Genomic DNA, 18613 nt, shown 5'->3' on the forward strand with positions numbered 1-18613 from the left:
ATGTACACAACCACCATTAATACTCCATAACCTATTACTGTCCACTACTGTAGTCAGTACTCTCCAGCCATAGACTTGCACTGTGTTCCATTTTCACAGTGGCTATAATATAATGCAGAGAGTGAATTATACAATGACAATTAGGGGCGGTCAACTTTATCTGCGGGGCGAAGGGGAACCCAGTACAGTGCAGGCGCATGCTTCAGTGAACTGAAGTGTTACAATCCTTACAGCATCTTGCTTCTTTAACTAAGGCTGTCAAATGCAGTAGAGCAGAGAGTATATTGTGAAATGTAATGGAGTGGAAGTATATTGTAGGATAAAAGGGAAATACTCAAGTACAAGTACCTCAAAATTGTCCTTAAGTACAGTCATTAGAGTGAATGTACTCAATTACTTTCAACCACTGCTACTCAAATTACTTACAGCTTAAGTAACAAGTATTTCAATATTGTTCAACTACCCAACAAGGTAAAACAAACAAAGGGGTGCCTCTTAAAAGTCTAACATCAAAAAAGGTAAAACTGAGCTAAACCTAAACCACCACAGCCACAAAAGACTATTAAAATGAAACGATAAACATATTATGTCAAAAAAGCATTTTTACAACAACTGATCCTCCATTGTCTCACTGCTCATGACTGAGCACCAGTTTGCTAAAATTAGATAAAATTACATTTTTTATTGGTAATGAAATACAAAGCCAATGTTGGAAATGAAGAGGTGCGCTATTAGCAAGCTAACATTAGTCATCTCAACTGTAACTTAAGGGAAAACTTAGAAACTAGCTAACATTAGTGTTAATCTGTAGATACTTGACACAATCTAATTCAGAAACACAGACGGTAGGAAAGTAAAGTGTATTATACATGCTAGATAGTAAGCTACTGCTGTTTACAGACGCCCCCATTCCACCCCCTAATTCGAACCCTGGTATAATGTTTGCCACAAACACAAAGTGTAGTGGAGGTTGGTGGGGATGTCATTAGTTTTGCAGGTATTTGACATAAACAAAAATATTGGAACAAACAAAATTTGACCTGATTGTGCTCCATGAAAAGTCAGGAGATTGCCAAAAAAATTCACCAGGGAACCACGAATGTCAGTACCAAATTTGATAGCAATCTATCATATCTATCACTGTCAAAACCACAAATATCAACCTGCTGATGGCGCTAAAGGAAAGGTCAGGGGATCACCAGAGTCAGTCGGATGACACTGGGTGAGAGGATATTCTCTGGACAGGTTGACAGGCTCACAAGGTTCAGACATAGAGAGACAAGCAATCACAACCGCAGTTTTTATTCCAGTTCACCTGACCTGAGCTCACCATCTTCGACCACTGCACCACTTGGTTCCACGTGTTGAAAACTTAACTTGAAGCCCACCTCAGCTGATATAGATCAACACGTGACTTGCATCACTTCTTGACAACAATGTGCAAAGACAGAAAAAAAAAAAAAAAATTTATGTATACTTCCATAGAAGTATCTTTTCAACATATAATAAGGAACAGATCCCCTCCTGCTTTGCTTCATTAGATAATTCAAACATTTTTGGTGCTTTTTCATGTTTGTGCTTAACATTTTACATCAAGGAAATTACAAAGAAAGGCATCTGCAATTACAGCTCTCCCTCGGTCATTGTTATCAAGTGTTTTCACTTGACAGTAATTCTCCTTTTCACAGGACATGAGCCTGCTTGTTCATTTGAACTCTGTGAGAGAGGCTTATTCATGTGTAACCACCGTTCTCCAGAAAGTGGCTCCATTGTCTCCAGATCTTTTCACTGCTGAAGTCTCTCCTAATGAAATGACTTGATGGATTTTGCCTAAGCCATGGGCTCTTAGCTGGCTGAAACAATGATTGCATGGATCAGTTTTGTTCTCTGTCCTGCTGATAGATTCCCAATCTCTCCCAATGGGTTTTTGCTGGCCCTTATAATGGCAATCTCCTTACATTTCTCTTTTAGATTTCCTCTGTGGTTGAGGGTATTGACCGGATCAGGACTGGAAAAAGACAAATATGGTCCCTGAGCTACAGTCACATCCTGTTGCATTTGAACGTCACACTCTCCTCACCACATTGTGCCACTCAGCATTAGCGGATATTCTGTTTTTTTCTCCCAGGGCATGAAACTGTGAACGCTATCTGTAGAAATATAACACAACCCTGAGTGGTGTCTCCACTTTTTCTTTACCTCTAACATTCTCTGAGCTCTTACTCAAAAAAGGATATGTCCTCCCTGTGTCAGTTAAGATGTGCCACTCTTTGGTCTCAATTATTGTCTGAAGAGATTTTCTAATGGTACCTCATGTCAGAGTAGGTCTTTTTGGCATATTTTTTTTTTATCACACACACACCCTTCACTGCAGCTGACAGCAGGGTAATGAAAAAGGTGGATTCACCTGTCAGATGTAGTTCATGGCATCAGCTCATAGCCCGAGGTTTATCTGAGGGTTTTATAGCAAAATGACAAAGGGCAAAGGTGCAATGGTGTGTTTATGTGATGGTGGGTAGATAGGAAAAGTGGCAATGAATGGATATGAGATTGAAAACAACAGTTTTCATAGAATAGTTTCATTATTGTAGTGCCACACTAGCACTAATTACTGCAATTATTGTCAGTGACAAATAAAGTCAAAGACTTTAAAAGAGCGAAATAAATAGATCTCACAGAATTTAAAGTGACACACTGTCGAGTCAAGTAAATGGATTTTGGAAAGTTGAGAGTCTGCGTGCAGTGCTCCATCAATGAAGGTGGAGGCTGCCGTCTGAATATGTGCCTTGTATACTGGGCAGCACTGGTAAACATGGGCAGCATGCTAACTGGAGACACAGCGTTTGTCACACTTAGCTTGCTATCAGTTTGTCTGAATCTGGCTTAAACAAGGCATTCAGATGTAGCTGTGCTGTAGCTGGTGTGTTTCACTCCCTCTGCCCACTTTATATCACATGCACAAGCTGTTGCTGGGAGCTCTTTTTGGGAAAGACTTTCTAAAAGACTAATCTCAGGATAAACTGATTTTGTTTTACTGTAGAGAGTCATCTCACCAAACTGGCCTCAGCTAATTATAATTTATAGTACATTATACATTCTTCTATATACTGCATGCTACAGCAGAATATTTATCTTTCTGCCACCCACACAAGCCCTGCAAACAGTGAGTTAGATAAATGCAACAGTAAGGCTTTTTTTCTTAAGGAGACCTATGTTTCACTGGGAAAAGTCATGTGAATAATACAAAGTGAGTCACAGTCTAGTATTGACTCTATTGCAGTTAAAAAAAAAATCTAAAAATAATGTAATAATTACATATAATATTAAATTAAAGAACATCTTTAGGCTACCAGGCATAAAAGCATTGGTTTTTGATACATACACGCTGTTCCCAGGTGAAAGCTACTACACCTAAAGCACTTTGCAGTATTTGCATGCAACTGATAATTATAACACCATGGCAAGTGTCCATAGACTTTAAGCTACATAAATAAAATAGCTGCCACTTCTTATAGAAAAAAGAGCAGGATGAAGCAGCAGAAAAGGCAGAGATGAACTCCACAGCAGCTGCAGCCGTCAAATGCAGACAAAATGCTGTGTTGCTAGGCAACTTAGAAGTTTTTTTTTTTTTCTGTGCTCTCCTTTACACAATAAGTTACAACACTCAGTCATTTGTTGCACACAACTGTCTGGACGTCACTCAGGGAGTGCTGCGCACCGCAAAGTCCTCTGCTCATTCATTCTCAATGCAAAAATATAACCAGTCCACTTAGCCTCTCTGTCTCACTGCACTCCTCCAAGTTCTCAAGCACTGAGCTGAATGAGCTCTGCAGTCACAACAGGGATTATCAGAAACAGCAGAAAGGTGGTGCACACCTTACTGATGGTAGAAGTGAACACAGAAGTCATAGCTGAAGGATCCACTGTCAGTATTTTATCATTCAGCGTTTAGCTAGACCCAGCATGCACCTGCTGGTCAGGTCATGCAACACGGCAGGTGTGTTTGATCTGGGACACTTTGTGCTCGTGGGACAGTGCATCAAATCAGAAGCTTTATTCTCTGCTGCAACAGCTGTGTGACTTTTTTTTTTACTTACCGGTAATTATTGATTTTTAGAAATAGTCCAAAAAATATGAGTATAAATATCTCGTTACATACACCTCTGCTGCTTTGTTCACCTTGTTTTAAACATTCCAGTGAAGACTCTTCACCTGCCGTCATTCACTCTCTTGTGCTTTCAGGTCTTGAGTTTCTCAGAACACGATAATCACAGTGTTTTAAATATTTGATACCAATTAAAAGTTTCACTGGGAGCCATCTGTTGTACATTCAGGTCATGTATTCACTCAAACTTTCTCCAGTTATTGTATCTTGTGATCATTAAACAGATGGTTGGAAATGACTCACTCTGACAAACTGAAGCCACATACATCATCCTCTCATTAACTGTCAGCTGTGCAACTCTCAGAGCAGCTGCCACAGTTAAAGTCACCAAAACATTACCATGTCTACACTAGGCCTAGTAAAAAGTGGCCATGTAGGATATCACTGACTACTCATAGCATTTTTTAAAAACACTGAAGCAAGGATCTGAATGCAAATCGATTCCCTCCGAATTCATGTTCAAATAAAAGCCTTGTGGTTGCACCTTAATGTGTCTGCCGTCTTGTCTTGAATTTTGATGAGGAGTAAAAAAAAAAAAGAAAGAAATATGGAGCATTTTTTACCCTCTGATCTATTTTTGAGCACAAGTTGTAGCAGAATTCCCTCTTCTGGAGTTAAATTGCTTTTTGCATTCAGGGCAGCATTACTCAGCTGTGGGCGTGACTCAGACACGAAGCTACACTTCTAGGAGCAGCCAGTGTGTGTTTATGCTCTACCTGAAATATATGATGAAGCCGCAGGAGAAGGGACTGTGTTTGTGCATTTGTTGTGAGTTAAGTACCTCTGTATAGACTCATCTTTTCTGTCTCGTCTTCTCCTTTCTCTTCCCCTTTTCTCCTGCAACAAAATCCAGAAATGTACAGACAAAACAGTGACTACATTTGAAGAATACATACATCTCTAGCACGTGAAAACAATAATGTGTTGTTTATGTTCATCATCAAAACCCCATTTAATGATTTTTTTTTTCAGCCATGCTGTTGATTTGTTGGTTGGTATTCAATAGTCTGCCATGAAATTTTGTACAGACATTCATGGTCAATGGTCAAAGGATGGAGCCTTTTAAACTAGTGTCATGATCAGATCTTCAATTTGTCCAGTTGTTTGGTTTGTCTATTTAATGGTTTGATTTACTTTACAATGAGTATTGCAGCCTCACAGAGCTCATCATGTACTTTATAATGTCCCATAATCATACAAACACACACTACTAAATGTATGCGTGAATACAAATGTGCCGCTGCACACATCGATGACACAATGGCACCACATAGTTATAGAAAAAAATAACAATTGTGATTATCCTGTCCTTAAAAACTTCACAGATGTGGATTCATGTCCATCAATAAGACACACCGCAAGCTGGAGAAAACTCCCAAGTGGGCAGGCACTGCTTGGTGTGATTGATGTCAAGCACAAAGAAAGCCTTGAAACAAACATCTACAGCCTTCAGCAAAGAGTCTGTTTCGATGGCCTGGCCTGAAATAATGGTTAAGGCCTGGCACGTTATCATCTCATTCCCAATGCACAAAATGAGCAGGGACAGTTGACTGGTCTCTAAATACTCAACCATGTTGGTCCCCACCTGTTAGTTACACACCAGTCTTGTAATATAACTGACATTATCAAAATACAAAAAAGAAAAAGCAAAACTTCCAGGCTGCTTACCTCAGTGGTGGGTCTCAAGACTTTTCCTCCTCTCTTGCAGATGGGTGGGGGAAACAGGGTTGGCAGGATCTTCAAACGGCTCTCATTTTTAGCAACTAAACAATACAAGCATAATACATAGTGTTGCATTAACATTTAAATAGTGTGCTAGACATGACAATTGGTATTTCTGACTTTTCTGCCCTGGTGTTGATTGGTAACTATGAGTGTGTTGATTGCATAGTCTATTATGATCAGAGGAAGTGTTGTAAAATCTAATAATAGTCTAAACTCAGTTTAAAATGTAAAAAGTGACATTTGTTTGATGCAGACTGCTGTTCACAGGGGGGCTTATGCAAGGATTCTGTCATGGATAGCAGCCAGTTTTCAAAAAGTTTTCCCTCTGCCTTGTGATAAAGCTGCTGGAACACTTGTGAGATCTAATAAATTTTGAAAACATGGAAAACAAATGTAACTAGAACAACACTGTTTGAAGAAATCATAGGGGCTTACGAGAAGCACCTGCTAAGCAAGAATACTTAGAGATGCCCATTTTACAGATCAGTCAGTTAGACATACAGTGCATTCAGAAAGTATTCACGAATTTACAAAAAACTGAGCTTTGCTTCATTCACCTTACCCACAACCCTGACCAATCTACCTGTCCCTGCCCCTGAAATCCCCACAGCATGATGTCAAAGTTGGGATGTGCCAAATTTCCTCGAGACACGATAAAGGTGGTTCTGCTAAGTACTGAATGCTGCTGGGTGACGCAGTTTTAAAAGTGATATTTCGCCAGTCAATATATCTGATTACTGATCAGCTGATCAAAAAACAGGTGGCTACCAACACTCAGACAGTAAACTACCGGCGAAATTCAAAAGAAGATAATTTTTATCTGGACATAAATCTGATGTGAGGTTGTACTTTCAGGAGGGGGATTTCCCGTCTTAAACTCACCGATAGGCACCGTCTCGTCCGGGATTTCCTCTGACACAATTCTCCTCGGTCTCGTCCTTTGTGAAAATACAAAGACGAGACGACACACAAACAATTCATAAGTAAAACTGTCAAAACACATGACAGCATTCTGACAGGCACACCATCAGGCTGCTACTGAGTGTGCGCAGAGCCAGAGGCTTCTGGGTGTTGTAGTACTCGCAACTGTGGTAAAGGTGAGGCACTATATCTGTGCTTAAAGAAGATGGGTTTTTTGTAGTTCACCTGCCTGACCTGTCTATTTTGAAATGAAAATGTTATAATGACGCGGTCTGTTATCAAACTGTACTTTGTTTTCAGTTTTTTTTTTTTTTTTTTTAAAAAAAGAGCAATTCATGCTTTTAATATGAACTGTTTTATTATCATTATTATTATTATTATTATTATTAACAATGAGATAATGAACACATGAATTTCCCCTAGGGGATAAAGCATCTATCTATCTATCTATCTAACTAACTTTACAATATCCAAACTTTAGAGGTTTAGGAGCTAATGCTAGCCTTACAATGTCCAAAATGATTAACTTGACTAATGTTACTGGCACTGCATTAGAGCGTCACGCTAGCCCTGTTTTCCATAAGTTAGCAGCTAATGCTACTGATGTGTTTTCATTTTATCCTGCCATTAAATGTATGAAGACCAAACTTATAAGCTAATGTGACTGGCGCTGTGTAATAAAGTTCTATGCTAGCCTTGTGTCTAAAAGTTAGTAGCTGAAGCTAGCCTTATGATATTCAGAGGTTAAGAGTAGCTGAGGCTATTTTTGCAATTGTAATGCCCAAAGGTTTGCAGCTAATGTCACATACATTTTTAGCACTAGAAACACTAACAAAGGCAGGTTTGTTTGAAGTAAGCATTTTGTTTTGTTACAATTACCATAAATATTTTTTGGTTAAAGAGAAACAGACAAGTATTGATTCACTTTTACTAAAACTTGTGGGTTAATCTAAGCTCTTTTCATACTCCACACTCACCATGGACTCCAGGAGGGTGGCAGCCAAACATTTCCTTGCTTTATGCCCTTGCTGGTGTCATCAGTGATGTCATGGGTTATACCATGACCATGGGGGGTGCTCATGAATTTAATATACTGTGTTGATAAGTATTTGTATGATTTAAAGCGATTATAGAGGTTGTTTACAAAATAGTAATAGGTATTGTTTCTGTTGTTGATGTTTACTGATAAAAATAACTTTTTGTCATTTAATTTTTTTAGATGTGAGAGACTCAGACCCTTTGAATGTTTGATTCTGCTCAGGCTGATTGTTTAGTAAAGTGAAGGGACTATATAAACAGGTCTTTCTCTGCCAAGAGAGAAGAATGGATGTCTGTGGTTGAAAGATATTGCCTAATGCAACTGACTTTAGCATTACCATTTCCAATTTCATGTTAATTTGTGATCTCCAAATTACAAGCACTTTTTGGATTGCACATCAGTATCAATATACAGTAGTTGCTCAACACAGAGATACACAAATATACAGACACACTTACAGAGTAAATGTTTACCAGCTAAACAAATGGCTGCAACATTATACACTTTTAATGGCCTTGCCATAATATTTGCTTGACATTTTTGCTGTAGACATGGACATGTGTAGCAGACAATGCCTTTATGGTGGATTACACATTATGTAAAAACAAACAAGCATCTCCCACTGTTGCTATTTAATAATGTTCTTCTGTGGAAACCTTCTAAATCAGATTCTGTTTTTTAGGACTGCAGTTGGATTGGGTTATCTCCTTTTTGAATCAACATAATTATGCTCATATTAAACATTTTATGAATGTGTTGGATAAAGTCAAAAGTCTGAAATCAAAGCTGTTCATCTGAGATCCTTGAGGGTCCTGAAAACTTTATATTGGAGGTATGATGTTTTCACTTGAAGGCTGTGATACTTTTTAAACACTGCTGCAAAAGCCTTTGAGACCAAATAAAATCATTTCACAGCCCACAGCAAAAACAAATACAGCATTCCTGGACAGAAATAGATGGTCTTGTTTTTTTTTTACTTATGAGAGCAGTGCAGGCTGTTTGCTTTAAGGGCATGGGGAATACCATGACATTTGAGTCGAACATTCCCATGACTCATGTTATACAGTATGTATATGCCAGTGGTCGATCAGTCCTGCAGTTCCTCTGACAGAGTTGTGGACGAGCTTGTCAGGCTGGTCGAGGGTGAAGACAGCAAAAGACTGAGAGTAAGTGAGACAATAAGACATAATGGAAAGGCATATCTACAGTGTTCATTATCGCCTCATGTTTTGTTTGCTGTGATTTGTGATGTTGGAACACCTACCGATGTGTAACACCTGCTATGTATTAGTATGATTAATGAGCAAACCTGAGGAAGCATACAGTGAAACACATTGTTTGCTCTTTCGTTGGCATGAAGAAATTAAAAAGATCAATCAGTTAAGTTTTCTCAGTGTGCGGTGGATGATTCATTAGATCAGTGTTGTTGTCGCTGATTAAAAGAGTGCTGTGCATGGGTGACTCCAGTTGCCCTCGATGTTTGTTTTTTTTTTTCACACAATTTGACGACCTCTTTGTTTTATTAGAGCAAGTTAAAAATACATACATCACATATCTAGCTTTTAGTCACATGTTATTAGGCACCATAGCTTTAGTCAGCTTCTTCCTTTTTTTCCACATTTTGACATGCATAGCTTTCTGTTTGGCATAAAATCCTGTATTTGACATAATGAAGTCAGATGACACTGTAATGACAGTGGCTGCACTGTGTGGCAGCGTGGCATGTAATTTAAGGGGCATGATGGAATCTCCTCATTATATACAAGATGCATGAGCATTTAAAGCTCACAAAACACAACAAACCTTTAACATCTCAGATCTGCAATGAGAAATTTGACTTGACACGGTCTTTGATCATGTTTTACAGGAACAACTTTTACTTTGTGAGACGGGAAGAACCACTTATGCCCTGACATCAGGGTTGTGTGAAGTCAGCCAGTGCACTCGTCTTCACTGCTTTCCTCCTCTGCTTTCTTGTACTTCCTACGCGGTATGGCTTAATCACAAGGTCTGTACACAGCGTTTTGAGCATGGCAGGTTTGTGTCTGCCTCTCACCCACTCACTGAGTCTCCCAGGGAGATGAGGTATATGCACACCTCCAGACTGGGGATCCTTCCAAACTTTCTGAATACTTTCCACTAATTGCCCTTGGTTGGTGTGCTCTGTGAATTCCGTGTTATGGTAAATGCAGCTTTTGCCCCCCTTTGGTGAATGATAAAAACCAACAGAGTCAGCTTTGATGGGTGACAAGTCATAATTGTTTCATGTTTTTGACAGAGACAGGATAGATATTGTTTCAGGCACTTGTTATCAAAGTGGGTGAAGGAGGGCGACCAGAGAGTCAGTGAAGGATAGATGATAGAAATTTGGTTCATGATGAAGGTGAGGAGGATGGAGGGATGCAGATCCCCAGAATCTGTCACAGCGGCCTGAACTTGGTGAAGTAGTGCCTAACTTTCCTCTCTTTTTCTTTCTTCTCTTCTTTTCCCACTCCTTCTTGCAGCTCTGCAATTAAGAAAGCCTTAAACACTCAGCCCTGATGCTTTTGTAAAAGGTCTTTGTTCTGCTGCCACATCAACAGCAGCAGCGGTGGGAGGAACACATCTTAAATTATTTTTCAAATTAATTATTCCTTCTCCTCAACTTAATCGGCGTGGGTGAATAAAGGTGTTAAGATTTGGTAGACATTCTTTTGGTAAAACATTGTTTAAGTAGAAATTTGATGAACTGTCTATGCATCACTTCCAGTCATACAGCAATAAATATACATAATAATAAATGCGTAAGAAGAAATTTGGTGAGATTTTAAAATGTCAAAATGCACAGCATTTATTTCAATATAATCACAAACGTATTTAGCAAAAATCAGACACAGTTTTGACAAAAATAAATAGATTTTATGCCCTTTAAAGGCTTCATACTGTCACAGTAAAATAAAAGTACAATATCCTGATTTGCCAGTGTTGTCAAAATGAATAATTTTTATAACCCAAACATCACACAGCCACTCATATATCATGAGCTGGAATGTTAATTACACATCACTGAATAGTGGCTACCACATTCAAATAATATTTCACCCTGTTTTGCCAGATGCAACAATACAATGTGGTGGTATTACAAAATACACATTACTTAAAAATTTTCCTACAATGTGACCAAACTGCATAACAGGCTCTATCATCACACCTAACCACACCACAGAATACCAAGTAAATGACAGAATGTGACAGGTTTCCTCTGTTGTGTTTTGATTAAGTAAGAGTTCATAGTCTAAAAGGCACTTCAGAACTCAGGCCTCACAGCTACAACATACAGTAATTTTGATTAAACCATCAGTGTGGTGAACTGCTCTGCTCTCTACAACATGACTGTACTGTTTAAATCATTCTTTACAGTACTTTATCCAGGTAGATAATCAGCATTGAGGTCAGAAGGTATGCTTGAGTTTCACAGAGAATATTTACAACTATACCGACGTCTGGTGATGAAGTTACTCTTGTGTTAATACATTACTGACTTGACCAAACCTTAAACAGCATCGGAGATAGTAATACTGAAGATTTAGTTGTTGTTTAGTTAGTCCATGTATGAGACCTGCTAATTCATCTGGGAGTGAAAGCAGGCGTGTGTGTTCTGTATTTTGTAGTTGTCTTGTTCACATTTGGATTACAGTTTGTGCCATTAATAACACAATTAACAAATTAGTCACCATGTTACACAGGATGGTTGTCACAAATTTGTGCTACAAACTATCTCATTAGAAATTGCTATTCTTAAAAAGACTGTGTTTCATTTGTATTGAAATATTTAATGCCATTACAACCTACACACACAACCTACAAAAGTGGTCGGTCTATTCTTTTATAAAAGAAGGATGGTGATATTCTATATTTTTTAATGGATTTATCCTGCTGGCAGTTACTAACTAAAATATCCCTCTGTGCCATAGACATCTATTGTCTAAGGCACAGAGGAAAACTATTAAAAACACATCTGTTAACTACACCACTGCACATGGTGCCAAGTTCATTCATTACCATGAACATGGACACTGTAGTTAATTGTGAGTTAATCCCATATGCACAGTCCTGCTGCTGCAAATATTCACTAGTGCACTATTTCTGCTGCTACAAGTAGTTCCCTACATATGCACTTTTTTCCCGTTAAAGGAATGTTTGCAAAAAAACCCTGCAAAACCCAGCTGCTTGAGGAAATTATTTTGCCTTTTTTTTAAAAAAAAAGAATTTATTTGTGATCTATTTTTAAAACTTACATCCTCAGTAGGAACAAATTAAATTGGGGCTGAGAGCCACAGACAGACTGGGAAAGTAGGAAAGTAGTGAAAGATGGATGAACACATTGTTGGTTTGGGTGTCTTTATGGGGTTTGTTGATACTAAGACAATTACAGAATATTGCCAGCCTTCTCCTTCAACTAGTAATTAGGTGACAAACCTGTTCACTCTGATATTACACCATCACAGAGAAGTCAATCTACGGTCATACCCCTCTTCTCATGAGTGTTAACCTCAAAGTGAAATGTCAAATCCAAGTCACCTTTAGGTTGGTAAAGTACCGTAATTGTTTCTGAGAGTGCTGACCTTCACTGTCCCAGTGGCTTGTTGGTAGGCGGTTGGATGTTGTTGGTTATGTTGACGTTATTGTCGCTCCTCCCTGCGTTGTTCTCCATCCTGAGGGAGGAGGAGTTGAGTGGACTCCTCTTGAGGACTTTGTTAGCCAGGAGGCTACAGGTCTTCCTGTACTGGTGGCGCAGCAGCGAGTAGACAAACGGGTCACTTGCTGCCTTGCTATAGGCCAAACATTTGGAAAGCACACCCCAGTGAGGGCTTATGGGCACTGGGCAGAAGAGCTCCACAATTCTACCTCAAATAAAGCAAAAAGAGGAGGAGAAAAAAAGAGTCACACACCATCAATGCAGCGGTTGAGCTAATTCTTAGATCAGTGTAACTGGAGCGGAAGACATCCAAAGCAAACGAACCTCCCCCAGTAATGTAATATTGTGGAAATGTTATTATTTCACTTCATTGAAATGTCATCACTGTGTTGGGCAATTTGAACTGATGGGTGTCAAATCGTTTTTGCTGCTTCTGGACTTCTTGCTAATTAAAATTATTTCACACTGAATCCAGGGCCTGACACTTATTTTGTCCTAATAAATCAAATTAAAGACCAAGTGAAAACCAACTGCAGTATTGTCTTGCTGTTAATCTGCCTTTGTAATTAGTGTGATATCCTTAAGTCTAACGTGTTTCACTACCACACAGCTCCTAATGTGCATCCTCTCTATTTTCATAGCGCAAATCTAACAGCTTCTGACAGGTTGCCACCGCCAATACTGGGGCTAATACTAATGAGAGCCAGTGCTATGATCACTGACTCATTTGCTATCTCTCCCATTCTCTGTCTCTCTCCTTCTCATCTCCCCAGATATTCAGGCTCAGTGACAAGGATTAGAAACGTGTGTAGAACCAATAAGCTGTGACATTACGAAAAGGAAGCGGTTAAAAATGTTTAATATGCTACCAGATATCAAGACAGATATTATCGCCATCTGTATTCACACAATAAGCCAAGTATAACCACATTAGCAGCCACAACAAGGTAAGTGAAAACTCAGAATCTCTCTGTCAAAAAGATTCATCCTTGAGAGAGTTGTTCTCATTAAGCTGAATGAGGAAGATCAGTTAAAATATTTTTTCATTGCAAAGATAAAATATGCACAAGTTTATCTTCTGGAAGTTGTATGTGGAAAAGGTAAGAAACCTTCACATGTTGAGATTACGCATTGTGTTAAATCCCTCTCTCTCTCTCACACACACACACACACACACACACACACAAGGACATGCATTATTATAGATCTCTGCTCACCTTGTAATGACATAAGGGGTGAAGCACACCACAAATGTGCCGATGAATGTACTGATCTTCTTCGTGGCCCTCTGCCTCCTCCGCTTCTGCTCATCCAAGCATTTCTGGCGCACACTGCCAAAGCACACAGGTACGCATTATCTACCCAGGAGGCATGATCACAGACATGCAGACATAATGAAAACAGAGAAAACATGTGGGGTGGATGTGAAGAAAGCACTGAACTGTGCGCTGTTATCTCCGGGGATTACACTGGAGAAATTTCACACTGCACAGATACCAATTATGTAAATGGGAAGCAATTCAAAGTTTAATTGAGTAGAAGTCAGGGTAAATGATAAAACTGGGGAAGGCCTTGCTGATCATAATGAAACATAATGATGTAAACACTGACTGACAGCAGGATGGACAGAGTCAAATCATCACCAGAGGAGCACTTTGGATTCATGTCAAGTCATTTATAGGGAAGCTGTAGAAAGTTAGTGAATATGCTTTATGTTTTTAATAGCCTACTTTTGACAGTTAGCTGCTACAAACTGTAGCTATCCATTTTCATTATTTATTCAATTTTTTACAAATAGTTAATCAGCTGGTTGCTATAATGTCAGGAAACAGTGAAGAATGTGTCACAAGTGCCAGAATACAAGGTGACATTTTCAAATTGCACATTTTGTCAAACCAACTGTCCACAATCACAAAAACTAGGTCATCTAAAAGGATGTAAAACCGAGAAAAGCAGCAAAGCCTGAGGCTGAAGTTTGAAAGATGCTTGGTGATTTTCATCTAAAGGCTGAATAAACTAATTAATGTGATTATTTTTTGCATAAAGTATTGTCAATTTAGCAATGTTTGTAAGAAGAAGAGAAAAACTACCAGCATCATATTCTGTTCATGTTGTCTATGAAGACACTAAGTGCAGGTTTTCTAGCATAACAATCACTATTTGTGTCACAAAAATTCATTGGATCAATAGCTAGTGATTTTACCACAGAATCATACAAGACTAAACGAAACTGAAAGACACAAACGTTTCAGAGAAAGCAACGCGCTATAAAAAAAAAAATGATGAGACTGACTGTATCTGTAATGACTGTTTACCTGGGGTGAATGTCCACGAGCAGCACCAACGTCTGCATAGTGATCACGTCGATGCGTTTACAGTGAAACCTTGCAACTTTCAGCACTTTCAGATACGTTACACACAACACGATCAGCGTGAGGAGGAAAGTGAGAGAGTGCAGAGCCACGGTGAAAATGATGAACTGCGTGCCGGATGCCTTCGCCCTGGCATTGCAGAGAGTGCACGACGCGTAAAGGTGGTGGTAGCCCACCCAGGAGCGGCAGGTGGCAACTGTGGAGAAGCAGAGTGAGTGTATCCACGTGTATCCCAGCGCGATCACTGCATCCCGATGTCGTATTCTTGAGTGGTAACTCAGTGGGAACACCACCGCAACCCATCTATCGATGCTGAGAGCTGCCATGCTCAGCATGGAGTTTGTGGTGAGGAAAGTGTCGAGAAAACCCACAATTTGACAGAAGCCGCTGCCTCCGGGGTGACCCGTGGTGACGAGCCCGACAAGAGTTAGTGGCATGTTGGACACGCTTAGCAACAGGTTGCAAAACGTCAAGTTGAGGATAAAAAGACCGGGCACCTGTTTGCGGATCTCCGGGTTGTACAGAAAGCAGATCAGCACCACAACGTTGGACAGCAACGACACGAAAATGATCCCCAAAACTAACACGGAAGCAGCTATATCCGCTGCGTCCATCGTGACTTTTGATGAGTGCATCCACAGTGCTGATACAAACTGTCATCGTGAGTAGAAGTCGCAGCAGATATGAGTCCAATACATTGTCATGCTTACTCTCCCCAGGCTCCAAATGTCTTCAATAAACGCAGCGGGCCTGCCAACAGTGTCCACGATTAACTCGCAGAGGATTCATAGAGAGAATGCTCACCTGAATATTATGAGGACGTTTGGAAGTCAGTTTCTTGGGAATGGGGTCACAGCAGGAAGCTCGTTCTCGTGAGGCGCTGCGGTAGTTTTCAAGCACCTCTGTCATGCCACTGGTCTCACCGCTCAGTGTTTCCTGGCTGCGCAATTGCGCGTTGACATGATGGGAGGCTTTGAAAAAGAAAGAAGATATGAAAGTACTTCAGGCTTTTGGTATCTGAAGCTACTTATATCGTCTTCTCTGCCAGAGTCTGAAGCACGCTGCTGCACCCCTGTTCAAAAATAGCTTTTTAGTGTAAAAATAGAAGCACGACGCACGATTGCGTGGCTGGTGGTAAGGCTGATGTCATGAGCGTCACGTTGAGCACAGCAATTCTGGTAATGAGGTATTTTGTGCAAATAATCCATAAGTACATTAAGTTCGTGAATATTCAAAAAAACACAGAGAAGGTTAATTATGTATTTTGCAAGTCAGTGTCTGACTAGATTGACTCACCATCGTCACTGCATTTATTAAAAATTCTCAGCAGCAAACAGTAAGAGTTAAATCTGCAGCTCGGATATCATAGCGTTAGAATAGGGAGACCCGGAGCCTCATCAGGGCAGCGTTCAAAGCCTTATATGGCGCTTTAAATGGACGTAGTTTAGTGGACTTCTCCATCCAGATTATTAGTCCACAGTGCAGCAGTACTACCGCCTCTGGCACGCAGCTGTGTGTACCGCCTCCAGCCTTGGAAGCCATATTTTCAGTGTCCCATGACCAAAAAGCATGCAGATGCTAGTGTGTGTGTGTATATTTGTGTGTGTACGTGTATGTGTGGGTGTGTGTGGCCATAAATAACTAACGCTTCTGTCATTTTTTGTGCACAAAAGGGGAAAGGTCAGTAGGGGTCATAAGGTCATGAATAATAACTGGTGGTTGAAAAGATTTTCTGTATTCAAAATAGTTTAGTAGTTAAGTAAAACTACAAGTATTATGAGCAAATTATTGTAAAATTATCAAAAGTAAAAGTACTCATTTTGCAGAAAAATGGCCCTTGTGACTGTTATATTATTATATACAGTATAAGTATCGTATTAATTATTTATTATTATTATTATGGTTGCATTAATGTCTGAGCAGCATTTCTATGTTGTAGCTGATTAAGACAGGGATCATTTTAATTAAATTATTAGTCTGATAAACTGGTAGCAATGCATATTTCACAAACTGCTGATCATATATTTTGTTTATAAAATCTCAGTCTGATAAGTAACTGTAAAGTACCTTAAAATGTAAATACTCAGTAAAGTCTTAATATTTGAAAAATGGGATTTAAGTACATAATCTTTGACTAAATGTATTTATACTCCACCATATAAAGTTATAGCATGATTCTTCAATTAACTTCTTGTAACATGTTTCCCACTTTTGAATTGCAGGACCCATGCGCAATTTTAGACTGCAATACCCTCATCAGTGGTGCATGAAGTTGGTGGTTCTAAATATAATTTAGATTTTCCCGATGTTTTTGATGTTTTCCCATGCCTGGTATCAGTTCTGAGGAAGGAAGGCGAGACAACAAGTCTGCTGATCGTCCTGCTGATGGGAAGGGACATAAATGATTCTCTGTCATCCTGCAGCCACTACAATGTGCTGTGGTCCTGAGTGTTGGGATCTAAACAAAGAAGAATTTACAGAATGAGCTTTTCATGTCAAAACTGTGATGTATAGCCACCTTATTGTATTAGTCATATAGCTGTTTCTGGTTTCACCTATTCTTTGAATAGACTCATTTACCACTGTCACACACCACCATACATCTGAGCTCTCTGAAAGTTTCAATTAACATGTTCAATTAGACTCCCCAGTAAGGATGAAAGTTAAAATGACTAACTTGCAGAAAATCATTTTCCTCAGATTAGTTCCAGGACCAAAATTAAAAGCATGGATGTGATCTATATAGTGTTTAATTGAAAGATTTCTCCTCTGTCCAGCCATAGGGATAGGAGAAACCAGTCTATTTGTTATAACAGTGGTCACACGTGCAGCTGTCTTGCCATTCCAATAAATTATCAGCAATGACAAATTGCCGATAGCGGCTGTGCAGATTTTCTAATTAATTCCTCAGAAAGAGACGTTTTTCACCTCTGCCCTGTCCACATAGTGAAGGAACAGATGGTGAAACTACATTGGATTTTCTTTTTTTTAAAGTCTTTTCAGTGCTCCCCAAACCAGGGTAAAGTTCAACTTCATTTGCCTGTAGCCTTAATGAAGTGAGTTAATTAAGTGCAAGGTTACGGCTACACATAACCATATATATATATATATATATATAATCCTCTAAAAGTCTCTGCAGACACTGGCTAGTTTTTTTTTAATTTACATTTATAGCAGATGTATTTTTATCTCAGTGAACCCAGAAGAGGCTGTAAATGTATTCCAAAACTATTCTTGTTTTAAACACTATTGTGAACTATTTTCATTACTTGTCTATGAGGCATATACATATATAACTAGACATCATTCACAGCTCTAACGCAAAAGAAGATTTAATTAAATGAAGGTTCTTTAAAAGCCACTACGTTTATAATTTGAAAATGTCTATCTTTAGCGCCATCCAGTGGTAGGATCAAAAAATATACTGTAGTGCTGGGCACCCAATAAATGGACTCAAAGCAACATGTAAACTGTACTAATTCTCCCAAAGATCGTATATTTATACACACATAATTTGAAGGATGCTATGATTAAAAACACAAAATCTTACAAATAGAAACTTTAAAGTAGCATTAATGGAGCATAGTGTTTGTTCAGGCGTTGAAGTCATGCTTGTATTGGCCGATTGGGATCAGCTGTTTGTAATGTGCTTTACAGTGATTGCCTCATTCGTTTACAGTTATGTGGCTTGTAATGACTAGCCAAATTCATGC

At 39.2% G+C, this 18613-nt stretch overlaps 1 protein-coding gene across 1 annotated transcript; it reads right to left on the reverse strand.

The window, feature by feature from the left end:
- Positions 1–12456: 12456 nt before the first annotated feature.
- LOC111235373 (G-protein coupled receptor 26-like) lies at positions 12457–15514 on the reverse strand. Its single transcript, XM_022763814.1, has 3 exons — positions 14844–15514; positions 13746–13859; positions 12457–12733 (listed from the first exon to the last, which is right to left on the reverse strand). Exons 1-3 carry the CDS (start codon positions 15512–15514, stop codon positions 12457–12459), a joined length of 1062 nt encoding a protein of 353 aa, XP_022619535.1.
- Positions 15515–18613: the final 3099 nt, after the last annotated feature.

Source organism: Seriola dumerili, unplaced genomic scaffold (assembly GCF_002260705.1).
Source record: "Seriola dumerili isolate Sdu_G_001 unplaced genomic scaffold, Sdu_1.0 BDQW01000478.1, whole genome shotgun sequence".
NCBI classification, from domain to species: Eukaryota; Metazoa; Chordata; class Actinopteri; order Carangiformes; family Carangidae; genus Seriola; species Seriola dumerili.